Source organism: Mastigoproctus giganteus, chromosome 1 (assembly GCF_048544385.1).
Source record: "Mastigoproctus giganteus isolate SK-2022 chromosome 1, ASM4854438v1, whole genome shotgun sequence".
Taxonomy (NCBI): domain Eukaryota; kingdom Metazoa; phylum Arthropoda; class Arachnida; order Uropygi; family Thelyphonidae; genus Mastigoproctus; species Mastigoproctus giganteus.
Window position 1 is genome coordinate 210,394,536 of NC_143575.1, and position 22,699 is coordinate 210,417,234.

At 35.3% G+C, this 22,699-nt stretch overlaps 1 protein-coding gene across 1 annotated transcript in view; it reads right to left on the minus strand.

Moving 5' to 3' along the window:
• Positions 1 to 220: 220 nt before the first annotated feature.
• The window catches only part of LOC150091493 (chromatin target of PRMT1 protein-like), a 59,845-nt gene continuing 37,366 nt past the window's right edge, over positions 221 to 22,699 (minus strand). The window contains exons 5-6 of the mRNA XM_090375927.1: positions 13,466 to 13,529; positions 221 to 1,059 (exon numbers count right to left, since the gene is read on the minus strand). Coding sequence (XP_090232053.1) covers positions 888 to 1,059; positions 13,466 to 13,529 — 236 coding nt within the window. The 3' untranslated portion in view covers positions 221 to 887. The remainder of the gene's footprint in view (positions 1,060 to 13,465; positions 13,530 to 22,699) is intronic.

Below are 22,699 nucleotides of genomic sequence, written 5' to 3' on the forward strand. Positions count from 1 at the left end.
TTTTTTTTTTTTTTTTCTTGAAAGCCCACTGAGTTTTCAGAGATATGGCTTATTTTAACATGGTAAATGCTTACATAAAGCTTTGTGAATGATTATTAAACCATTTACAATTACAATATGCATTTTACATTCAGGTTTTCATTCAAAACTATGAAATGTTAGTTATACTTGTGTGATTATATATGTTTGTGTTTTTTTTCTCTCAGGAAGCAAATAAATCTCCAATATTAAGATTAGGCATTTTAATGTCTATTTCATAACAAAGACAAGAAATGGCCATGACCCACAGCAACACATTGGTATGATGACATGCACAAAAACAACAGGCATATGTGCTTTATTGAACAATTTTGTGCAAATTCCATACTTTTCAAAACTATATACAAAAACAGGTTATGAATAACCAATCCCTACTTCTGCATGATCTAAAATGTAAATGTAACTTTGGAAAACACAGAAAGATGTGAAATAGGGAATTTCTTAACTAGTGAAATTACACAATGGATATTCATTACTTTGAGTACAAATTACATTTAACATGAATAAATCAATGAGACATCAGTAATTTCTACTGCTTAAATAAAACACAATGAAAATGGCCATTAGAAAAATTTAAAGTTTATTAAAAACTTATGGGAGGGTAGGGGTGGAGACATGATGAAGCATACCGGAATTTGCCAGTCCGCAATTCTCAGGAGGACCATTTTATTAGTCAGTCTTTCCTAACCTACTAACTGAAATTTCATGAAGAACAGTATTTTACAAAGTTAGTTCCAAAATGCCTTTAAAGGTAAGGCATTAACTAAAATGACATATACACAGTAAAAAAAAAAAAAAAAAAAAAAAAACCAATAAAATAGAACACTGCTCTTTTTCTCTTTAAAAATTCACGAATCTGCCTGTGCCATGTATGCATCTAGCTCTGCATCAAGATGACTTTTCGTTTTTGCCATATATTCGTCCAACTGGTTATCCAATTCCTGTTTTGTTAACATCACTTGTCTTCTACCCACTCCTCTATTCCAGCTTGCTCGTCCTCTTCCACTTCCTCTTCTGTTCCTAAGGTAACGTATAGTACGATTAATTACTGCATTATCATGGATAAGAGAGATAAATTTAATAGGACTAAATTTAATAGAGACATGAACAGAAGCAAAAATGATTTTTGTACTAGGTCATATAGTTTAACTTGAAAAGCAGGACAGAGCAATTAGAGCATGCTATAGGTTCTTAAAACACTGCTACTGTTAACCTAATCTTTTAAGAAAAAGTACAAGTATAATCCAGCCAACAAAATAGTACACTAACTCCAGCAGTTGCTAATGCTACTTAATAATAATAATAAAAGAAGATTGAAATCAAGATATTAAATATTGCACCTATTATGAAAATCAGATAGGTAAACACACCTGTTCAAACATTATATATGAAGTCCAGATGTTATTTTTCACATCTGTACACATACTACCATATGGTCACAATACTTTGTTAAACACAAGCAAAGCCACCTAATGTCAACTTTTAAGTGCATAGCTTAAATTCTGTAGGATCAAAATTGAAAAGGGAAAAAAAAAAAAAAAAAAACTCCTTTTGAAGAGGCTATCTTTTTCAAAGTATAGTCAGTCCTCGTATAACACAATAGTTTTGCTCTAGAAACCCTTGTGCAATGCAAAATCGTGCAATATAAACAACAGACCCTATAGGAAAAATAGGGTTAGGTGCCGACCACCCAAGATTGGATACGCATTTGTAACCAAAACATTACCAACCACAATAAATAATCGTAATAAAACACTTACAGTTAAAAAATGTATAATTAATAATTTAAATTTAGATTCTTCCCTTAAAAATAAATGAAGACAGCTTGAGGAAAAGGGTTGAAGCAGTGGAATTATGGGGAAAGTGGCAGCAGGTTGTCGTCATTATCGGAACTGGGAGGTGGAGGAGATGCCGACAAGGACTTTGGACGAAATGTGGTCACAGCAGAACTACAGGGCTATGGCTCATTTTCTGTCTCTTTCTTGGGTATTTTCATAAAAAAGACATCTAGTTTCTGTTGTTTCGCAATCTTCCTTCTTTCACAAAGCAGCTGCTTATATGGCTCTAAAGCAGACTGAATTGTATGAAGTGCTCTTCTGCTTCTTTCTGCATTATAATCGTTATCTTCTAGCCATTGCATACTTTTCTCAAATGAATTTAAAACTGAAGATAACTCTGAAGTAGAAAGCCGTTTTATGGTGGTGTTCAGGCATTCAACTTCGTCGTCTTCCTCATCTTCCACCTGCCCTCCAACAACAAGTTGTTGTAGTTCTTCAATTGAAAGTTCTTCTTCACTAGAGTGAAGCAACTCTTCTAAATCTTCTTCCTCCAATTCCTCAAAGCCAAGCTGCTTGGCTATACAGGTACTTGTATACAGGTCTGGAGGTCTCACTTTAGGACAGACGTAGGTCTGCTGGAATGGGTGCAGAGAAAGGCAATCAGATTGGTGAAAGAATCAAAAGGGTGCTCTTACCTAGAAAGGCTTCAGTTCTGCAAACTGCAGTGTCTCAAGACCAGGCACCTGTAGGGAGATCTGATTGAGATGTTTAAAGCTTTGAATGGATTGGAGTAATCTGAATGTTAATGATATTCTTCCACTTGCTGAGACAATACACACGAAGGAGCATAAATTCAAGTTAATGAAGGATGGTTTCAGTATAGATGTGCAGAAGTTTGCCTTCAGCCAGTGGGTAGTTGATTCTTGGAATAGGCTTTGTCTCTGTTGTTGTGGAAATGGATGGGTTTTAAAAATTCAAGGGAGAACTACATTTTTTTTTGGTTGATGCTATATAAGCTTGCTTTCTTGTATCATTTGCCATTACTACTACTTTGACCTGAACTGAAGTTGCAATCAGTTCACTAGAAGCATTCACCTTACTCCTTTAAATGCTGTCTGCAACAAAGATGAAACAAATGGTCATCATTGCACACCCATGATTATGATGGCATTTTTGTGCCACTTGGCAGAGCAGTTACTGCAGACTATTAAGCAACAATTCTTCTTCAGATTTTATGCTCATAAATTTGTCAGAAGGGGCCACAAATGTTGGAAGATGGTCTGCCCATGACATAACAAGGCCTTATATAACACAGTACATACGGCTTATTTTTACTGATTACAAGTGGGAAGCAATATCTCACCATCCTCCATATGAGTCCTTGTGATTATGATCTCTTCCCCACAGTCAAGGAACTGTTGCATGTAGCTATGACCCAGTGCATCAGAGAGCTTAACTTCAGCAGATGGTTAAACAACATTCAAAAATTACCTGAATGTTGGGAGGAATTAGATGTGAAGGAGACTACACTGTATATTTTTAATGTAAATTATGTCATTAAATAAATTAATTTTTAATTAACCACTGTGCATTTCCTTTACAAAAACATCTACATGTTCAAACTTAACTTGTATATCTTAGAATTAAAGACTGTTTTTATATAATTATCTAGGGAAGATTGTGATGTTTTGTTCACAGGAGCAATAAGAAATATTAGTTAAAACATGAAGGTCATTCATTCAAGGCTAATGCTCTCCAAAAAAAGAATAACTAGAAATGCACCCATCCTCCATTTTTTCAGGTAGTGATATTTCCTTCTCCTATAGCACCTCTTATGATTGCAATAGCATTTATTATTCCCTTATCCATCATTTACCCAATAAATTCGATATTTACTATTTTTTTAAGTCGTTTGAAGAAAAATCTTTCCATGTGTGAGTCATATGAATTAATACTAAATTAACAGCATTTGGAAAGTAAGCAAACTGTTAATGGATAATGCCGTAATCTTTTTTTTGAAGGTGGTCATGAGCTACAGCATGTTACTGTGAGGTTTCTGTTCTCCATGAAACCGGAGACTTTGCGTATTCAAATTGCAAGTGCCACAAAAAAAAAAAAAAAAAAAAAAAAAAACAGAATCTCATTTATCGATGGATTTTCTACTACCCTATATGCTTCACGGAATTCATGAATCTGTAGACAAATCAAAGTTTATTAATACTGACATGAGATAACTATTCCACACTATCAATCACACTGGATTGCCATACTATCTTGTATTATTCCAAACAATGCTCAGAACTATCATTGAAAAGTTTGATGCTTCTATCTTCTTTAGCCTGCAGGTCAGCAATATTAAAAGGAATGTATTTTGTTTGCATTTCTAATGATGAAAGAACAAAGGCTATAGCACATCAATATTTTGCTTAATACTATCAGGGGAGAACGAACGAACGAACGCGCACACACAGTTTTGCTGTGAATATTAATGGGATCTTTTACTTGTGAAATCGCTTTCAAGACTTAAAAAAAAAAAATTCAATGAAATATACCCACTTGAAATTAAACAAGAAAAGGTAAAACTGAATAAGCTGTGGCTTCAACAAAGGGCTAACAAAATATGAGAGGTCATAGCCTGTTGCACAGAGCTTGAATCTTTTAAAATTATATAGATTTTAGAAAGACAAAAAAGCAATTTACTGTTTCACTCGATTAATTCCCAAGCAACTGTGGATAAAGAAACAAAATATTTCAACTGTGCATTAAATTTTTTTTTTAATTAATCAGTTAGCCATTTTTTCTGATTAACAGAAGTGAAAAGTAAATGAATAATAAGTTTTTATCATTTAGTATTGGCATTAGTAGTGGCAAATGATGCAAGAAAGCAAGCTTATAAAGCAAAAAAAAAAAAAAAAACCTTCACAAACCCATACCCTCTAAGAATTTTCATAGTTCTTCCTTGAATTTCTTTAAACCACCCACTTCCACAACAACAGAAGGAAATTTGTTCCAACAATCAACCAGCTGATGACTAATGGCCAACTGCTGCCCATCTATCCTGCAACTACCCTTCCTCTACTTGAATTTATGCTGCCTCGTGTTTAATCTCAGAAAGAGGGAGAATGCCATCAACATTTAGGTTACTCAATTTATTCAAATCCTTAAACATCTCAGTCAGATCTCGCTGCATGTGCATAGTCTCTAGACACTGCAATTTGGCAGAACTGAAGCTTTTCTTGGTAAGAGCACCATTTTGTTCCCTTCAGCTATCTGGCTGCCCTTCTCTGCACTTGTTCCAACAGATCTACATACTTCCTAAAGTGAGGCCTTGTACAAGGAGATAATCAGCCTTATCCCTGCTGCAAAGTTTCTGTATATCACTGAGAAAACCCCATGAGGTGTCTTGACAGCCTGTCTGCAATACTCAGAGAATTTGAGATCTGACTGCATAATTATCCTCAGGTATTTTTCATTTTCCGCTTCCCTGAGTGTAGTACCACACAGCTGGTATGTCAATCTGGGATTACTGCTGTCCATATGCAGCACCTTGCATTTGTCAATGTTAAACTTCAACTGCCATTTCTCAGCCCATCGAAGTAATTTCCCCAGGTCTTGTTGCAGTAGCTCACACTGATTACTGTCTTTAACCACACTGCCAACATTTGTGTCATCTGAAAACTTAAACATTAAGCCTGTTATACCTTTATCAATATCATAAATAAATATTTAAACCAAGAATGGGCCCAGCACTGAACCTTGGGGGACTCCACTAATAACATTAGCCACGAAGAGCAGTACCCACTGATAACTACTCTGTCTTCTTCCCATGAACCATCCCTTTATCCACAGCAGTAGCACAACAGTATCAAACATCTTCCTAAAATCCAAGTATATGATACCAAAATTATTTTTTAGATCCACTTCCTTGGTCACTGCATCATAGTATCTAATCAGACAGACAAGACTGCCCTTTAACAAATCTATGCTGTGACTGCAGTATAATTGCATTCCTGTTCTGGTGATCCTGCATTACTTCTTTAACCAGTGACTCAATTGTTTTCCTGGGAACAGATGTTAAGCCAACAGGTCTCTAATTACTCATGTCCCCTTTTGAACCAGTCTGCAGTCAGTCTTGTCTAGCTGATCCTGCACTTCTTCTTTAACTACTGACTATTATTTTCCCTGGAACAGAAGTTAAACTAACAGGTCTGTAATTACTCATGTCACCCTTTGTGAATTGGTGATACATTTGCACCTCTCCGGTCCATAGGGATCTCCCCTGAATCCAAGGATGTTCTCATAATTATGTCTAAGGGTTTGCATATCTCCTTTGCTGCCTTCCTTAATACAACTGGATAGAACCCATCCACCCCTTTAGCTCTCCATTAGAGTTCGTTAAACTTCTGGCATACCCTTCCTTAACAGTTAACCCACTAACATCAAGCAGTCCAATGTGATTCAACCCATTCTTCTACTGTTAATATAAGCAAAAAAAGTGTTTGTATCCTTTGCCTGAGATGTCTCATAATCTGCATTTTTTTTTCCCCCCGTTAGTTGTTGGTGCATCGGCTTCTGTGGCCACAATGCACCTCCCAAAGTTTTTGCATTTTACTCTGATCCAAGCCTGAGGCGGGATTCGAACCCGCGACCTTTGGGTTGCCAGACAGGCACTTTACCTCATAATTTGCCTTAGCTTCCTTAACCTCCTTTGTGACTTGATTACAGACTAATTCATATATACCAAACATTCCTGTATCACCTGATAATTTATCAGCACCTCATGCATTTTTCTTCCCTGCAAAAAAGCTTATAAATTCACTTGGCATTTTTATAACCATTTCTCAAGTATCTTGAAAATGCAGGCCCTCAGTTGTGGGTTTTTTAGCAGCAGGCTCTGTAGAGAAAGTTTCTTCATGATATTTTGAAAATTGGTAAAACGAAAACTTTTAATTATTAACATGTTCTCATCTTAACTTGGCTGCTTAATAATGAAGTAAAACTGTTTCAAAATCACGCCAAAATTTAAAAAAAAAATTAAAAAAAACTTATTAAAAAAAAAACAATATCAGCTGATCATTTTTTTTTTAAATATAATTCTATCTATAACCACCTTATATATATCACTTGATTCAATTTCATCAGTTTGTGGATCCAAATTCCACATAATTCTGACGTTTATACGTCAAAATCAGACAATAAAAGCTAAGAGGTACTCTCCTCTTCAATTTTCTTGCTGCCATCTGTTATAACTGAGTCTACAATTACTTTGAAACACAGATGAGAGATGGCAGCACTTGCATAAAGATTCATGACATAATTTGAGCATTATTTTAAACATTGAGATGTATTTGAAATGACCTTGAAAAGTATATACAAATATACCGTATTTGTTGGCTTATAAGATGCTGCGGCATGGAAGAAGCCCTAATTTTGGAACAGTAAATTTAAGGAAAAAAAAAAAACTTTCGAAAAAAATTTGTTGATACAATGGAAATTTAAAATTCAAGAAAAATAAAACCCAAAAACCAATAAAGAAAGGTATAGGTTTATTACTCTTATTATTTTAGTATTATTCAACTTCAGATTAATTACTGACTTAATCATCCTCTTCACTAGTATCAATGTCACTCTTGCACAATAAATGATCTTCAGTGCCATCCACTGTATTACTTATACCATATTTTTCAAAGGACTTTACCACAATTTCAGTCTTAACATCATACCACGACTTCAGCACCTATTCACATTGTGCTATTGATAGATGTTTCATCCTTCCCATAGGCGTTGTGGATGATAAGGGGAACCATGATATGGTTCCTCCCTATCATCTATTTATTCCATTGCTCCCTCATAATTCTTGAATGGCTTATTGCTGCTGACATCTAATGGCTGTAACTGGGACATTAAGCCACCCAGAATTACTGCCAATTCTATGTTCATCATTTCAGCCAGTTGTTTGATGCTTTCAGTCCTATGTGCTCTAAAGTGATCCCACATTAGTCGTGCATTTTTATGCAGTAGTCCACCATGATGCTTGGACTAAATTTTTACAAATCAATCCTTGATACATTCTTCATCCATCCATCCCTCCCTTCGGTTGTACAAGTATGTGAATTCCATTTGGCAGTTTATCTTTTAAAAATTAACATTGGTGGAAGTTTGGTCCCATCAGCACAAGTTAAAACTGTGGTGTAGGGTCTTTTAATGTCCAGTGGTTTTAATAGTTATAGACTTTTGCCCTCTTAAATTTATGGTGTTATTGGATGGCTTATCAAAAATCAACAGAATTTCATCCATATTCCCGATTGGCTAAGTTTATAGTTGCTTCGTTTTATAGCATTAAGGACAAATTTATGGAAATCTAATATTTTTTGTTTGTACTCAGCAGACATTCTCTGGAATATCTGGTAAAAAATAAAAAAAAAAAAAGTTCTAGTTCTTGTTTGGAAACTTAACCAGTTTCTTTTCATGAAGCAATAACACCAAGATTCAGGTCCTTTAAAGTCATGTATCCCAATATCAGCTGATCATTTCCATGCTTCTACTACTATCATCTTAGTACTCACTGCAATACCCACATCCCTAAGTTCCATTATCCAACTACACAAGTTTTCTTCCAAATTTGGCCATTTAGGCAGAATTTTACGAAGGTTGTGCTTTGTTTTATCAGCTTCTTGTAATGAAATTTCCTGCTTCCTCCACTGACGAATCATCTTCTCAGTAGGCGGTGGTGCAAAATTTCATTCTGCTGCTCTGTTCCTGGGTTCTTTGGCATATTGTACTACTTTAACTTAAATCCAATAATATAATTTTGCTTCTTGATGCACCTACCATTGATTAGGATTTAAATGTATAACTAGAATTCACTTGTTACTCCAACAACAGCTTGGTAATTGCTGAAAAGTGTACTAATGAATAATTGTTAACTATCCGTTAACTCTTGGTTTTGTGCATGTGCTGTATTGCCACTTTTGGCTTCTAAGATGTAGGGCAATTTTTTAAGGTATTTATAAGGAAAAAAAAAACAGAAGTGTCTTATAAGGCAACAAATACAGTACATACATAATCTTTAAAATTGAGTTCCACAAAGATGAGACTTGAGGATTCTGCACAGATAAGTCACTTGGGGCCAGATCTGCACCATATGAAGGGAAGATTTGATTTCATTCCAAAAGTAAAAAAAAAATAAATAAATAAATAAAAATAACTAGCATCTGTCAGAAGCAACGAAAGTTTGCTTGGACAAAGGATACATAGAAAGAATTACAGAATACAATGTAAATATAAGAAATACTGAAAACTAAATGCTCTACTGTGCAGAATAATATGCAACTACAACTATTTACATGTGTGTAACCCAATGTTTAAAGTAATATCTTAAATATTATTACTATTATTATATTTTTTTAAGTTCACAAAAGTTCTTGGATTGAAATGAAATTCTCTGCCTGGTGACTCCAGGACTCTTTCATCTTCTGTAAATTTAATTTACACTGGATTACAGATGTTGAAGTTTTAATTTTCTATTTGCAATTGAAATGTCATACAATACTCAAAATGCAGATAAAGTCTCCAGGTCGTTGGGCACTTTTTGAATGGGTTATGTTTTCTGAAAATTACAACACTCTTTGGACCCTTTCAAAAAGCTCAATGTCTTTTTTCAGATGAAGTCTCCATACTTGAACAGAGTATTCCAAATATGGTTGTACAATTGACTTAGACATTGGGACTATAACCTCAATATTTCTACAGGATAATGTTCAATAAATCATTGACAGGATACCATGGCCTTTACTGGCTGCCTGTTTACACTGCTCAGAAAACTTCATATTTGCCTGTACTGTAACTCCCAGATCCTTTCTTCCTGTATTGTTTTTAATTCATCCCCACTAAGTGTATAATTCATTTGTGGGTTGCTATTCCCAAGTGTAAGACCCTGCATTTAGCAGCACTAAAACGCAGCTGTCACTTCTCTGACCGTCTTTGAAGTTTGTTCAAGTCGTCCTGAAGGAGTGCTGCTTGGCACTGATCATTAACGACTCTTCCAATATTTAGATGTCATCTGCGAATTTTGACATCACGTCTTCTATCCCTTCATCGATGTCATTTATGAAAATGAGAAACAACAGTGGTCCAAGAACCAATCCTCAAGGAATCCAACCTCCTGATATTACACCAATCTGAAGAATATCCATTAATCACAATACTCTGCCTTCTGCTCTGCAGCCACCCAGCAATCCATCTTAGGATCTTATGAGTAATCCCAACCTGTTAAAGCTTATACAGTAATCTCTCATGAAGGATAGTCAAATGCTTTGCTAAAATGCAAAGCAACTATGTTGAAATTGTTTTCCAAATCCAGCTTATGAGTAACTGTGTCAAAACAGCCTACTAAATTAGTTAAAACATGATTTTCCCTTAAAAAAACCAAGTTGTGTGTCCTTCAAAATGTCATATCTATCTAAATGTCTCTGGATGCACTCTTAATCATTGCCTCTAAGATTTTTCCTACCAATGAAGTCAGACTAACCGGTCTGTAGTTACCAACTTCACGCTTAGAACCTCTTATGTATTGGGGATATATTAGATTAGCACTTCTCCAATCCAAAGGAATCTCCCTTGAGTCCAGAGATGCCTTCATAATTAACCTAAATGGTTCAATACACTCCTTGGCACACTCCCTCAAAATTACTGGATATATGCCATCAACTCCAGGAGCCTTACTTGACTTTATGCTCAAAAGTTTTTCTAATAAACAGTCATCTGCAGTTACAACATTATTATTTCATATGGCTCAGCCTGCAAATCTTGACATCATGCCTTCTATCCCTTCGTCGATTTCATTTTTGAAAATGAGAAACAAGTGGTCCAAGAACCTATCCTTTAGAGACCCCACACCAGATGTTACACCAATCTGAAGAATATTCATTAATCACAACCTTCTGCCCTGCAGCCACCCAGCAATCCACCCTAATCTTACCAGTAATCAGAACCTGTTCAAGCTTATACAGTAACCTCTCATGAGTTAAATGCCATCAAATCAGGGAGCCTTACTTGCCTTTATGTGCAAAAGTTTTTCTAATAAACAATCATCTGTAATTACAACATCACTAATTTCATATGGCTCAGCCTCTTCTCAGCACGAAGGGTCTTTTGTCAGTAAAGACCAATGCAAAGTATCTATTTAATTAATCCTTAACACCAGCTGGGTTATCTCAGACTTTCCCACACCCAGTGCACAAGGGTCCGATCTGATTAGCTTTCTTCTTTGTTGTATTCACATACTATTACTATTACATGAAAAATTCCTTGTCCCCATTCTTTGCTCTCTTAGCCGATGCTTTTTCATATGCAGCTTTGATCTTCCTAACTGTATTTGTCGTAATATTACAGATCAACTTGTACCTGCTGTAGGCATCAGTACTTTTCACTGCTCTGTAACTATCTCATGCTATCTTTTTCTGCTCTATCTGACCAGTCAGCACCACATTAATCCATTTCAGTATCCTCCTCCTGTAACATTTTCTTAATGGTATATATGTGTTCATGGCTTCTGTGTTTTGTTTTAAAAGTATTCTGTAATTCAAATTTATTTGCCATCCCTTGGTAATCTGCCCAATTCACAGATGCCATATAGTACCTTAAATTGTCAAAGCCCTCCTCTTCTGAAGTTAGAATCCATTCTTTTACCTTTAACTACTGCAACATTTTTCTTCATCTTCCAACTGACAATTCCATGATCACTCCCTATACTTTAAGCCCTGTGATGTCATCTGATTTGTTAGTAATGATGAGGTCAAGAATATTCTCACCCCTAGTATTTTCTCTAACACGCAAGGTGGTACAAATAATAAAAATCTAGTTTATTTTAAAAAGTTTTTCCCCATTGTGAGTTCCCCCCACTTATTCTAATAAATCTGGGGCAGATTAAAGTCACCCATAATAAGACATTCACACTTGCTTGTTTGTTATTTGGTTTTTAGGAGCATTAGCAACTAAAGCCATATTGCTCCGGGGATATGTAGTGGTCATTCCTTGACCCTTCCGCATCCTCCATATTTCGTGGTCACGGGCTCGAACCCCGGTCTAATCAAGAAGTGTGTGCTACGCACTGCTGCTCCTGCCCACCTGGCTACGGAGGTGCCTCACACTTGCTTGCCCATTCCATCTGCATGTAAAGACTCGTCATATTCTTCACAACCTTCTCCTCTATAGATTACCACTACCACACAGATTCTATGTTGGCAGACAACCTCAGACTCAGCAAAAGCTCTTTTCATGCGCAGGCTGCTTTTAATTGGGAAGAATGACTCCTCTGTCCCTTCTATCTTCCCTAAATACATTATACATACTGTAGTTGAACTAATTATCCCCAATTTCCAGGCAGCATCACGTTTATGTTTGTCCTATTATATCAGCATTAATTGTCATAACTAAAAGTTCAAATTCAGAAATTTTATTTGTTGAATTTGAACTCCTAGATCACCTCATGAATTCTTGTTCTACTCATTTCAAATGTTACTACCCTCATAACATCTTATCAACAAACAAGAATTCTTTAGTGAGTGCAAGCAATACTTTGACCCATATCATCAGATAAACACAGATCTAAATTACCCTTCAGCCCCTTAATTAGCAGTTTCCCTGAACCCTTAGAACAGCAGCTTCCAAACTACTGAGATCTGTGGACCCCCTTCAAATATCAAAAATAAGTTTGCGGACCCCTATATATATATATATATATATATATATATATATATATATATATATAAACACATTATTTGATACCCCTTCTGAATGTTTTGCGGCCCCTCTGGAACTGGTCTATGGACCCCAGTTTGGGAAACGCTGCCTTAGAATATCCTCAATGATATCCTAAGTGGTGCAAAAATCCTTGCACCACCTTTGTTCAAATGAATACCATCTCTACAAAATAGATTCCTTCTACCTACAAATTGGGCCACACTGATAAAAATTCCCTCCCAAGAGCCTTGCAGATTACCTCAAGTCTTGAGTTAATCCACGAGGCTTTCGGCACATAAGCCCTCCTATCGCGTCTAGGCAAAATTGCAGACACATACATATTCTGACCTAACTGGCAGCATTTTTTTCAGCATAGTCCTACATTTATCCAACAGATGACCAGGTTGTACGTTTAATATTGTTAGTCCCACACGAATAATAATTATCTCTTTACCTCCCTTAAAATCTGACTTTCTGTTGATATCATCATCAATTGTTGCTCTTAGCAAACACATTCTGGTTCTGGACCATTATTTTTATTATAAAAAATATTACCTGTTTCCTGACGATGGAGTCATCCAGTAAAACTAGATCACCTTCAACCAGAGCAGTCTGCACTTGACTATTCTTTTCTGGGACTGAATCAGGGATGCATCACTTGGCATGTCAAGAGATATTTGAGTACCTGACAAGCTCCCATTAGTAAATGACATTATATTAATTTTAAACACATGCAATATCTGGGTTGGCATTGATCAGGGACATAAAGTAGTAATCTATATTGTCCATAAGCTGAATGTGTTCTACACTAGGTTTTTTCCCAACTGGATGGAAAGTGACCTTATCTATTGGGGAGGGTTATAAATTTAAACATAATTATATAATATCGCTAATTCAATACTTACCGATATTGACCACGGAAACCTCCTCTGGACTGTCTATTCCCTCTGCTGAAAGAATTTCGGCCTCCTTTAAAAATAAAAATACACTGTTAATTTTGTGTCTCTCACTATAGTTACTGAATTTAATATAATTTTGTGCACCTTATTACACTATTGTAGTAAATGAAATTAAAGCTCCCCACACATCTATCATGTTTCAGCATAACTGCATGGTCCAAGGTGAGAATCACCTATGGAAGTAGCAATCTTCTAGGAAAAATATTTAACATGTATAACTTTTACATATGTTCAATTGGCTGACAGACAGATGAATGGACAAGTGGACAGACAGGAAGAGTTTAGCTATTACTCACCTAAGGGCAAGTAATAACTAAACTCTTTAGTCTCCCAGTTGTACAGACTATATGCAGAATTTTATTTGCAGATATTTATTTATGTTATTTAGCTTGCATAGAGCAATATAACCCTGCTTGTGATATACAATACCATTCCTGCAAAACAGATATTTGGCAAACAAGTCACAAACTGAGTCAAGAACAATGATCAGAGCCTTGCAAGCTAAAGATATGGGAGATATATTCCAACACTGTGAGTCAGCATGGCATAAATTCTTACCAGGATAGGATTTTTGTCAATAGAGCACAAGGAACAATTTAAAAAGCAAAAGTATCTGGATGTGACATTTGTGATATCAATAATGCATTTCAAGATGCAGCATTCTCGAACAATAATATCCATATCCTTTACATTAGTTGCACCCTGAAATACAAATGAACCTTTTACATTGGTTTTCTGCTCTCCTTTCATAGTAAAATCATAATTTTTCCCCAGAACTTCCTCATTATGTTGCGCTTTTTTTTTATTTTCACAGAGATTTTAATATTGTTTGTGAAGAGCTACCAATGTGTATTTTTAAAGAATGATGACAATGTAAACCCTTTCTGCTCACTGTGAATGACCTAGCAATTTCTTCCCAAATCACCTTCACTGCTAGTTTAGTCTGTTCAGCTGACATACGCATTCTTGGAAGCCATCCATATTTCAGCCAGCTACATAATATCATTTCTTTGCAAAGGATGTTTTTAAGATTTAGAAATTCCACTTGTAATATAATAAGAGAATGCCTTTCTCCTCTCACCGCCTACATACTGGTTGCTACATTTATTTATGCAGAATTCTGCTATATTTATGCAGAATTGTTCATTTACTCTACACCCCCCAGATAACATTTTTCTTTAATTTCTCAGATGATGCATAACAAGATATAGCAATTTGTTTTGTTTTACACACACTTGGTTTCTGTACCTGATATGTTCGTGTACCCAAGCAATCACTTCATTGTCAGTCATTGTTCCAAGTTTAAACTTTGAAATTAATAAATCCTACCCGAAATCTAGACAACATAGTCTTTTGCTCTGAGTGTGCTATAGCAGCAGTTCCCAACCTTTTGTCACATGTGGAGTTAAAGGATGCTACATTTGTTTTGTGGCATACCTAAGGGTGATTGCCATTGAATTCAATGGAGTTTTACTTAATCTCATGAAGTACAAAGGTTACAGCAAATCGGCTGGGAATGTCTCTGCTATAATTTTTGTTGAACACTGTTACCCGAACCAAACTGTTTTTTTCGACAGTTTTTACCTGTTAAACTAAGTATAGTTTGTTTTTCTAAGGCTATCACTTTCTCGACTCCCAATTCTCAATGTGCACATGCATGTATGCATGCAAGCGCGCGCGCACACACCTTCCCAATCAGTCAGATATATGGATAACTCAGTGATTCCTTTCTTAGCAATGCACATAATTTTCATATTTATAATAGTAGTTCAATCATGAAGCTTAAAGCAACAAAGTTTACAAAGCTAAGAAGGCATGTGGTATCCTGCTAATGATTTATAGGACCTTTGCTAGTGGCAAGGATATTATTATCCTTCTTTACAAAGCAACGGTTAGGCCACACTGGGAATATTGTATTCAGGTTTTAAGGTTACACATACATACAAAAAAAAAAAATATAATAACAATAATAATAATAATAATAAAATAAAATAAATATATTAAAAAAACTTTGAACTTCTGGAGAGGGTTCAAAAAACGGTGGCCAGAATGGTGACGAGGGCAAAATGATGCATACATGAAGAATGCCTTAGAAAGTGTGGGTTGCAAAGTTTGACAACTAGACATCTAAGGGGAGATCTAGTTGAGGTATATAAGGCACTGAAGGGATTAAGTACATTGAATGATGGTCTGTTTCCCCCTCATAGATGAGGCACAAACAAGGGTACAAATATAAAATCTTGGCAAATAAGAGAACATTGAATCACATGAAGTTGAACTATATGTGGCAGTTGCAGAACATTGGAATGAATTAGCTGCCAAAGTGATGGAAGTAGTGAATCTGGCTAAGTTTAAAGCAGTTGGATGATCAATGTGGAAATAGGAATAGTATGAATATTCTATTTCATTTCATCATCATTATTATTGTTCTATTATTTATTTTTGGCTGATGCAGAAAAAGTTTACTTCCTTGCATCATTTGACCTCAATACTAATATACTTAATAAAAACTAACCTAGGCTATTTTTACACAGTAACTCATGAGTTGGATAAACTAAACTAAGCTAAAATCCAAATAAACAGTTTATTTGGATTTTAGCAAAGCATTTGACAGGGTTGCTGTATGAGTTTGAACATGTGGGAATTACTGGTAAGATTCTAAGATGGATGGACTACTGGGTGGTGCAGGGCATAAGTCAGAGGGTTGTCATTAATGGATATTCTTCAAATTAGTGTAATGGCAGGAGTGGATCCCCAAGGATCAGTTCTTGGACCGTTGTTGATTCTGATTTTCATAAATGATGTGGACAAATGGATAAATTTATACTAAATATTTCTAGAGAATTAAGTCTAAAAATTGTTCTGGCCTGCTCCATCTTTGTCATTATGCCTGAACAAGTTAACACTTTCATTCCTAGAAATCCACGCATGATTGTTGTTCTAACGTTTCCATGTAATTTTCAGTCTTTGCAAGTTTCTTCCCAAAGAGTATTCCAACTCCAAGAATACAGCCTGTGACCATAATTTTGACTGGATGATTACCAGTAACAAGTACTTTTAATACTTAAAGGTGTGATTAACTGTTCTTCCTCCTTTCAGTAATGTTACAGTATCTATTGTTGCATTGGCAGAATATTTTGCTTGTGACTTTTCCAAAACTCATGGATGCATTATATAATATCAAATCCACTTTGTCTTCTGTTATCTGAAAACTAAACATGGAAGTTTAAATGTTGCTGATTAAGACTAACTAATCTTTACACTGCCCCTACAGCTTCATACTCTAGAATAGAACTGAGAATTTTATGTGCTATTTGACCATATAAGGAAGACTTAATAATAAAGAAGCATGACCAAAAAAAAATTTAATCACTGATACTTTCTGTTTATGCATTTCAGACTGACAGATCCACATATGAAAGCAAAATTAGTATTTGAAAAACCAGTGCCTCTTACCAATTGTTATCATTGTCGATTAAACCAAATTTGCACAAACTGTAAGCAAATAAGTGAAGTTATTTTCCACTGAATCACAAAGAAGTAAAAGCCAATGATAAATCCTTTTCTGGATCTTTTGGACTTTTGCTGTCCAAACTCAGTTGAACTTTCACTGAGAAATTATTTTTTTCTGACCCCTCAGTTGTTTTATTTTGGAAAACAAAATGGTATGGAATTTCTGTGTGAGAATAGTGGCAAGCATCTAGATCAGTGTTTCCCAAACTGGAGTCCATAGAACAGTTCCAGGGGGTCTGCAAAACGGTGGTCAACCACACATAAAATACATGCATATAATATAAAATACATGCATAGTGGGGTCTGTGGACTTGTTTTGATTTTTGAAAGGGTCTATAGATCTCAGTAGTTTGGGAACCACTGGTCTAGATAACTTGTTTAATGCAACTCAAGAAATGCTAAAGTGAGAGAGACGTTTTCAGCTCAATTTATAGATTGCTGCTCTTTAACAGACAGAAAACTACAATGTAACACTAAAGATGAATAGCAAGATGGATAATTCCAAGCAATGTTAAGAAATGCTTCCATTTCATCTTGGATTAATTGTTAATTTTAAATTATTTCCAATAACCATGTTTCCATAGTCATGTCATTTACAGATATATTGAATAGGTTTAAATAAAATCGTAACATCAATGCAGATATTGTTTATGCAAAAGTTAAATATTTATCGTATGGTAAAGGTAAAAATATGATGCAGTATCAACTGGAACTGCCAGAAAATAGCCATCAATGCTGGAATCGAATCAGTCACTGTGTCTGTAGTATGCTAGACTGATGGGAGTAGGTTGCTGACAGCACATATGCTTAATACCAATTTCCCCAACTGTATGTTTTACTTCCACCTTGCTTATTTGGCTTGATTAATACACATACTTCATATATACCAACAGTAGAGAGAGAGAGAGAGAGAGAGAGAGAGAGAGAGAGAGAGAGAGAGAACAAATTAGATATAACAAAATTAGCACATAAACTTAAGAAACAGAGTGAAGTGACCATTTTTTTGAAGATTTTATACTTGAAGTGAGGGCATAAAAACTTCACCATTTTTTGATTTATGGTCTAATTTTGCAATATTTAATTCCACTCCTCCACTCACCTGAGGTTACAGATTTAAGTGTCTTGGTTTCTTCAAATGGTACAGTATAGTACACCCCACAGAAGGGTCTCATGACCAGTAAATCATAAAATTATTATTAAGTTGTTCTATACACAGAAGTGTAAATATTTTAAACTTTTATTATCTGTATAAGTTGGCATCAAAAATGCTTCAATGACAAACTTGTCACCCATGACACAAACATTAATCTAGACAAATGTCCAATAAGAATTGAAGGCAGAATTTCTTAAAAAAAAAAAATGACACGAGGAAGAACGTTTTCTTTATGACCCATACATGAAAACATTATCAAACTAGAAAACAACATCTAGATCAGTGGTGTCCAACCTATGGCCTGCAAATAATTTTTATATGGCCTGTGCAGAAAATGAACTAAAACAGCATTTTAGAGAGTCATGCCACTGCATGTACATGCATGCAAGCGTTGAGCTCGACTGTATCAAATGAGTACACATAGTCCAGTGAATGCATATGTACACTAAATGCAGTTATAAAACTACTATCAAATATGGAGTGCTGTTTGATCTTGCAATTTTTACAGACAATTTCTAGTAATTTAAATGCTCTTAATTTAAAACTACAAGGGAAAGGAAAATTGGTCTCTGATTTATATGGTAACATCAAATAATTTCAGAATAAGTTATTATTTAAATCCCAAATTGAGAAAGACAATTTGGGATTTAAATAATAACTAATAATAATAGTTCATTTTGAATGTTGTACCAAGTTAAAAGAGAAACACGTTTCCAAAGAATTGTTCCCTCTCTTTATTACAATTACTTTTTGATGAGTTTAAAAGTCGATTTGCTGATATAAGATCCCACAAAAAAGATAAGCTTGTTTGAGAATCCATTCACTTCCATGAATGAAAACTGCAATCCCAGCTTGCAACTTGAAATGATTGATCTTCAAGCCAAACTTGGTTCAAAAATAAATATATGGACTGCAAAAATGAACTACTTGAATTCCACAAGGCTCTCCCATCTGAACATTGTCTGCTAATAAAAGAAAATGCCATGAAAATTGCTACTTTGTTCCAATCAATATGTTTGCGAGCAATTTTTTCATGCATGAAATCAAAAAAATATTTAAAAAAAACAAAATAACAGATGAGCATCTTCACTCTGTATTGAGAATTGAATTTTCAACCAAATTTTGAACAATTATCTAAAAATATCCAGCCTCAAACATCTCATTAAATGTTAAGTTTTGTTCAGTAAATATTATTGAGTATTGTACTAAATAAAATTTTTGAATATTTTAAATTTTAGATGTATCATTATATTTATTTATTCACCTTAATGTTGAAAAGCAGTAATCCATTTTTGGTTGCAAATTTTCTAAAGTGAGCATTTAAAGGCAAAAGTAAGGTATTTTTTAAAAAATATAAAAGTTATATTTTTATAATTTTAATAAAATCTAAAAAAACAAATCACTGACAGCTTTGTTACACATTAAAAGTGTTGGAAATTTGCATTTTTTATATATAGCCTGAAATAAAAAAACAGTAACTTAAAGAGAAACTTCCTTTTACATGTAACACACTAATTTTTCTCAAATCATTCAGTGCAGCCTGCCAAACAAATCTAACTTTGAATATAGTCCCTGTACAGTGAAAAGGTTGGACACCATTGCTGTAGATCAGCAGTTCTCAACCTTTTTTGACTCAAGAATCCCTTTTCACATATTTTTTTTTCGCGAACCCCTTTCAACATAATATTTTTAATGCAAACCACTAAGCCTATATTCCCTGAAATTGTATATTTCTGAATTTTTATTATAAAATATTTCCAGTACAGTCAGTCCTCGTATAGCACGATAGTTGTGTTCCTAGAAACCTTCTTGCAATGCAAAATCATGCAATATAAACAACAGGCCCTATGGGAAAAATAGGGTTAGGTGCCAACCACCCAAGATTGAACACACATTTTTAACCAAAACATTACCAAACACAATAAATAATCGTAATAAAATACTTAAGTATTTTATTACGATTATTTATTGTGTTTAGTAATGTTTTTGCTAATGCTTTTGCTTCTATCGTAAGCAAACTTGTTCTTTGTTTGATTTTCTACCCAAACAGGTGATAGCGGTTCAATCTCTTCCAATTCTTTTTATCTTGATCTAATGGATTTTATTACACTTTGAGTTGTTCCTGCTATGAAAGTTGTTTTTATTTTCTCTGCATTCTTTCTAATTCTTGGCATTGCCTCATTTAGGCCTGTACCATGTGCAATATCACATGGTCTTTCATTTCGCTCAAAGCGTTTTATAATTTCATATTTTTTCCCTGTCAACAGAGGCAGACTGGCCATAAGCCTTACTGGGAAAACCCTGGTGGGCTGGAGGCCAGTGTGATTTTGGCCATATTCGCTAGTATAAGGCCACTACAAATTTTCCAGGGTAAGAATTTTTGACCCAGTCTGCCTCTGTCTATCGATATTGCTTTTCTTTTTCTCTCTAAATCTGTAGGGAAGACACTACAGATTCAGACTACACTACACTTCACTACAGATTCAACGTCCTGGTGAAGACCAGGATGTTTCCTTTTCACACCTTTTAAGTATTTTACTCATTTTTAGGGAATAAAGCACAATTACAAAATGAGGAGGCATGCTTGATACACCAAACAAAGCTGTGCGCATGTAGCAACTGAATAAACAACACCATAAAGGCAGAGACACACACTATTGACACCTCACTAGCTCACATTTTACTAAAGCACATTTCTGGGGATTACTACCATAAAACAATTTCCAGTTGCGTTCCTGCTAGTTGAATCTGTTTTACAACGGGTAGTAAACTCGATCCAATTACATTTGCGATAATACCGATAGTTGGAATTGTGTGGGTTATTATGGTGAAATGTGTTTCCCCTTCACTGATATAAACAACATAAATACATTTTCAGAATCTTCTCTTCATTCCTATAGTGCATAAGCAAATTCAGTTCGTATTATACATGATATCATCCCCTATTTATAAATTGCGCATGATCAAATTCATGTAGTGTAAACACACGTTATACGAGGACTGACTGTACTACGTTTTTATAAGCGACATTGCATAATAATAAAACTATTATTAAGTATTATTTATACTTTGAAAAGCAGTTATTAATTAGTCCAAACTAGATTTCGAACAGGCTAAGAGTAGAAAACTTGCTTCTTTCTCTAATGGTAGCCGAGCAGTCTGGTCTCTTGCCAAAGTTATTGGCCGCAATTTTTGCCCATCTCTGTTCCACCTCTGACAAAACCATATGGTTTTGTTGCCACATCAGCCAAAGATAAAGCTGACCTGCTAGCATCCTATTTTTCTTCCAACTCATGTACTGATGATCTTGGTAAATTACTTCAAACCATTCCCAGTACACTCCATTCAATACATCCTCTGGTCTTCCGCCAAAGGGATGTCAGATGGATTTTGATGCATCTGATGCTAAGAAAGCTCCAAATTCTGATGTTATTTCTCCATTTTTTCTCAAAACCTGTGCACCTGAATTTACTCCTGATTTGTGTCGTCTTTTTTCACTTTCTTATTCCAAAGGTGTTTTTTCCCTTCTGTCTGGAAATTTCCTCATATCCAGCCAGTTCCTAAAAAGGGTGACACATCCCTTCCATCCAATTATCATCCCATTGCGATTACTTCTACCCTTTCCAAAGTAATGTAGAAATCAATTAATCACCAACTCAAACTATCTGGAAATCTTTAATCTGATCAACAATCACAAATATGGATTCCATCATTGTTGTTCCACTGGTGACATTTTGTGGATGAATTCAATGGAAAAGTTTGGTGAAACTCAAGCCATTGCTCTTGACAGTTCAAAGGCTTTTGATTGTGTTTGGTATAAAGGTCTCCTAAATAAGCTTCCATCCTGTGGTTTGCCAGCTGTTCTTTGTAACTGGGTATCCAGTTTTCTCTCTGGCCGCTCACTGCAGCTGATGGTAGAAGGCTCTGTCCTCTAACTCCTCCACTAATACCGGGTTCAGTTCTTTTTCCCACTCTTTTCCTCTTGTATATTAATGACCTTCTTCCATTAACCGGAAATCCTATCCATAGTTTTGCTGACAATAGCACATTGCATTCCACCTTCTAGTTTGAGAAACCTTGCCTGCTCAAACAGCTTCAACTTCTCAAGTATCCACTGCCAAATCCTCAAATGCTGATCACCAGGTAATTCTCCAGTGGTGCAAGGAAAACTTAATTTCAATCTTTCTAAAACTCGGTCCTGCCTTATTTCTCACAAAAAGGATTCTTCTGCTCCTATGATTATCTTCGATGATGCTCTGATTTCTAGGCAAGATCTTGGGGATTACTCTGACTTCTAATTTCTCTTGACATAAGCACATTACAAATATTGCTTCCTCTACATCTAAAAAACTGGGCTTTCTCTTTCGCTCTCGGCATTACTTTTCTTCCAAACAGTTGACTCTGTAGCAATCGCAAATCCGGCCTACCATGGAATATTTTCCCCACATCTGGGGCAGTGCCCACAAAACCTTTCTCAGGCTTCTAGATTCCATTCAGAAGAGGGCAGTAAGGTT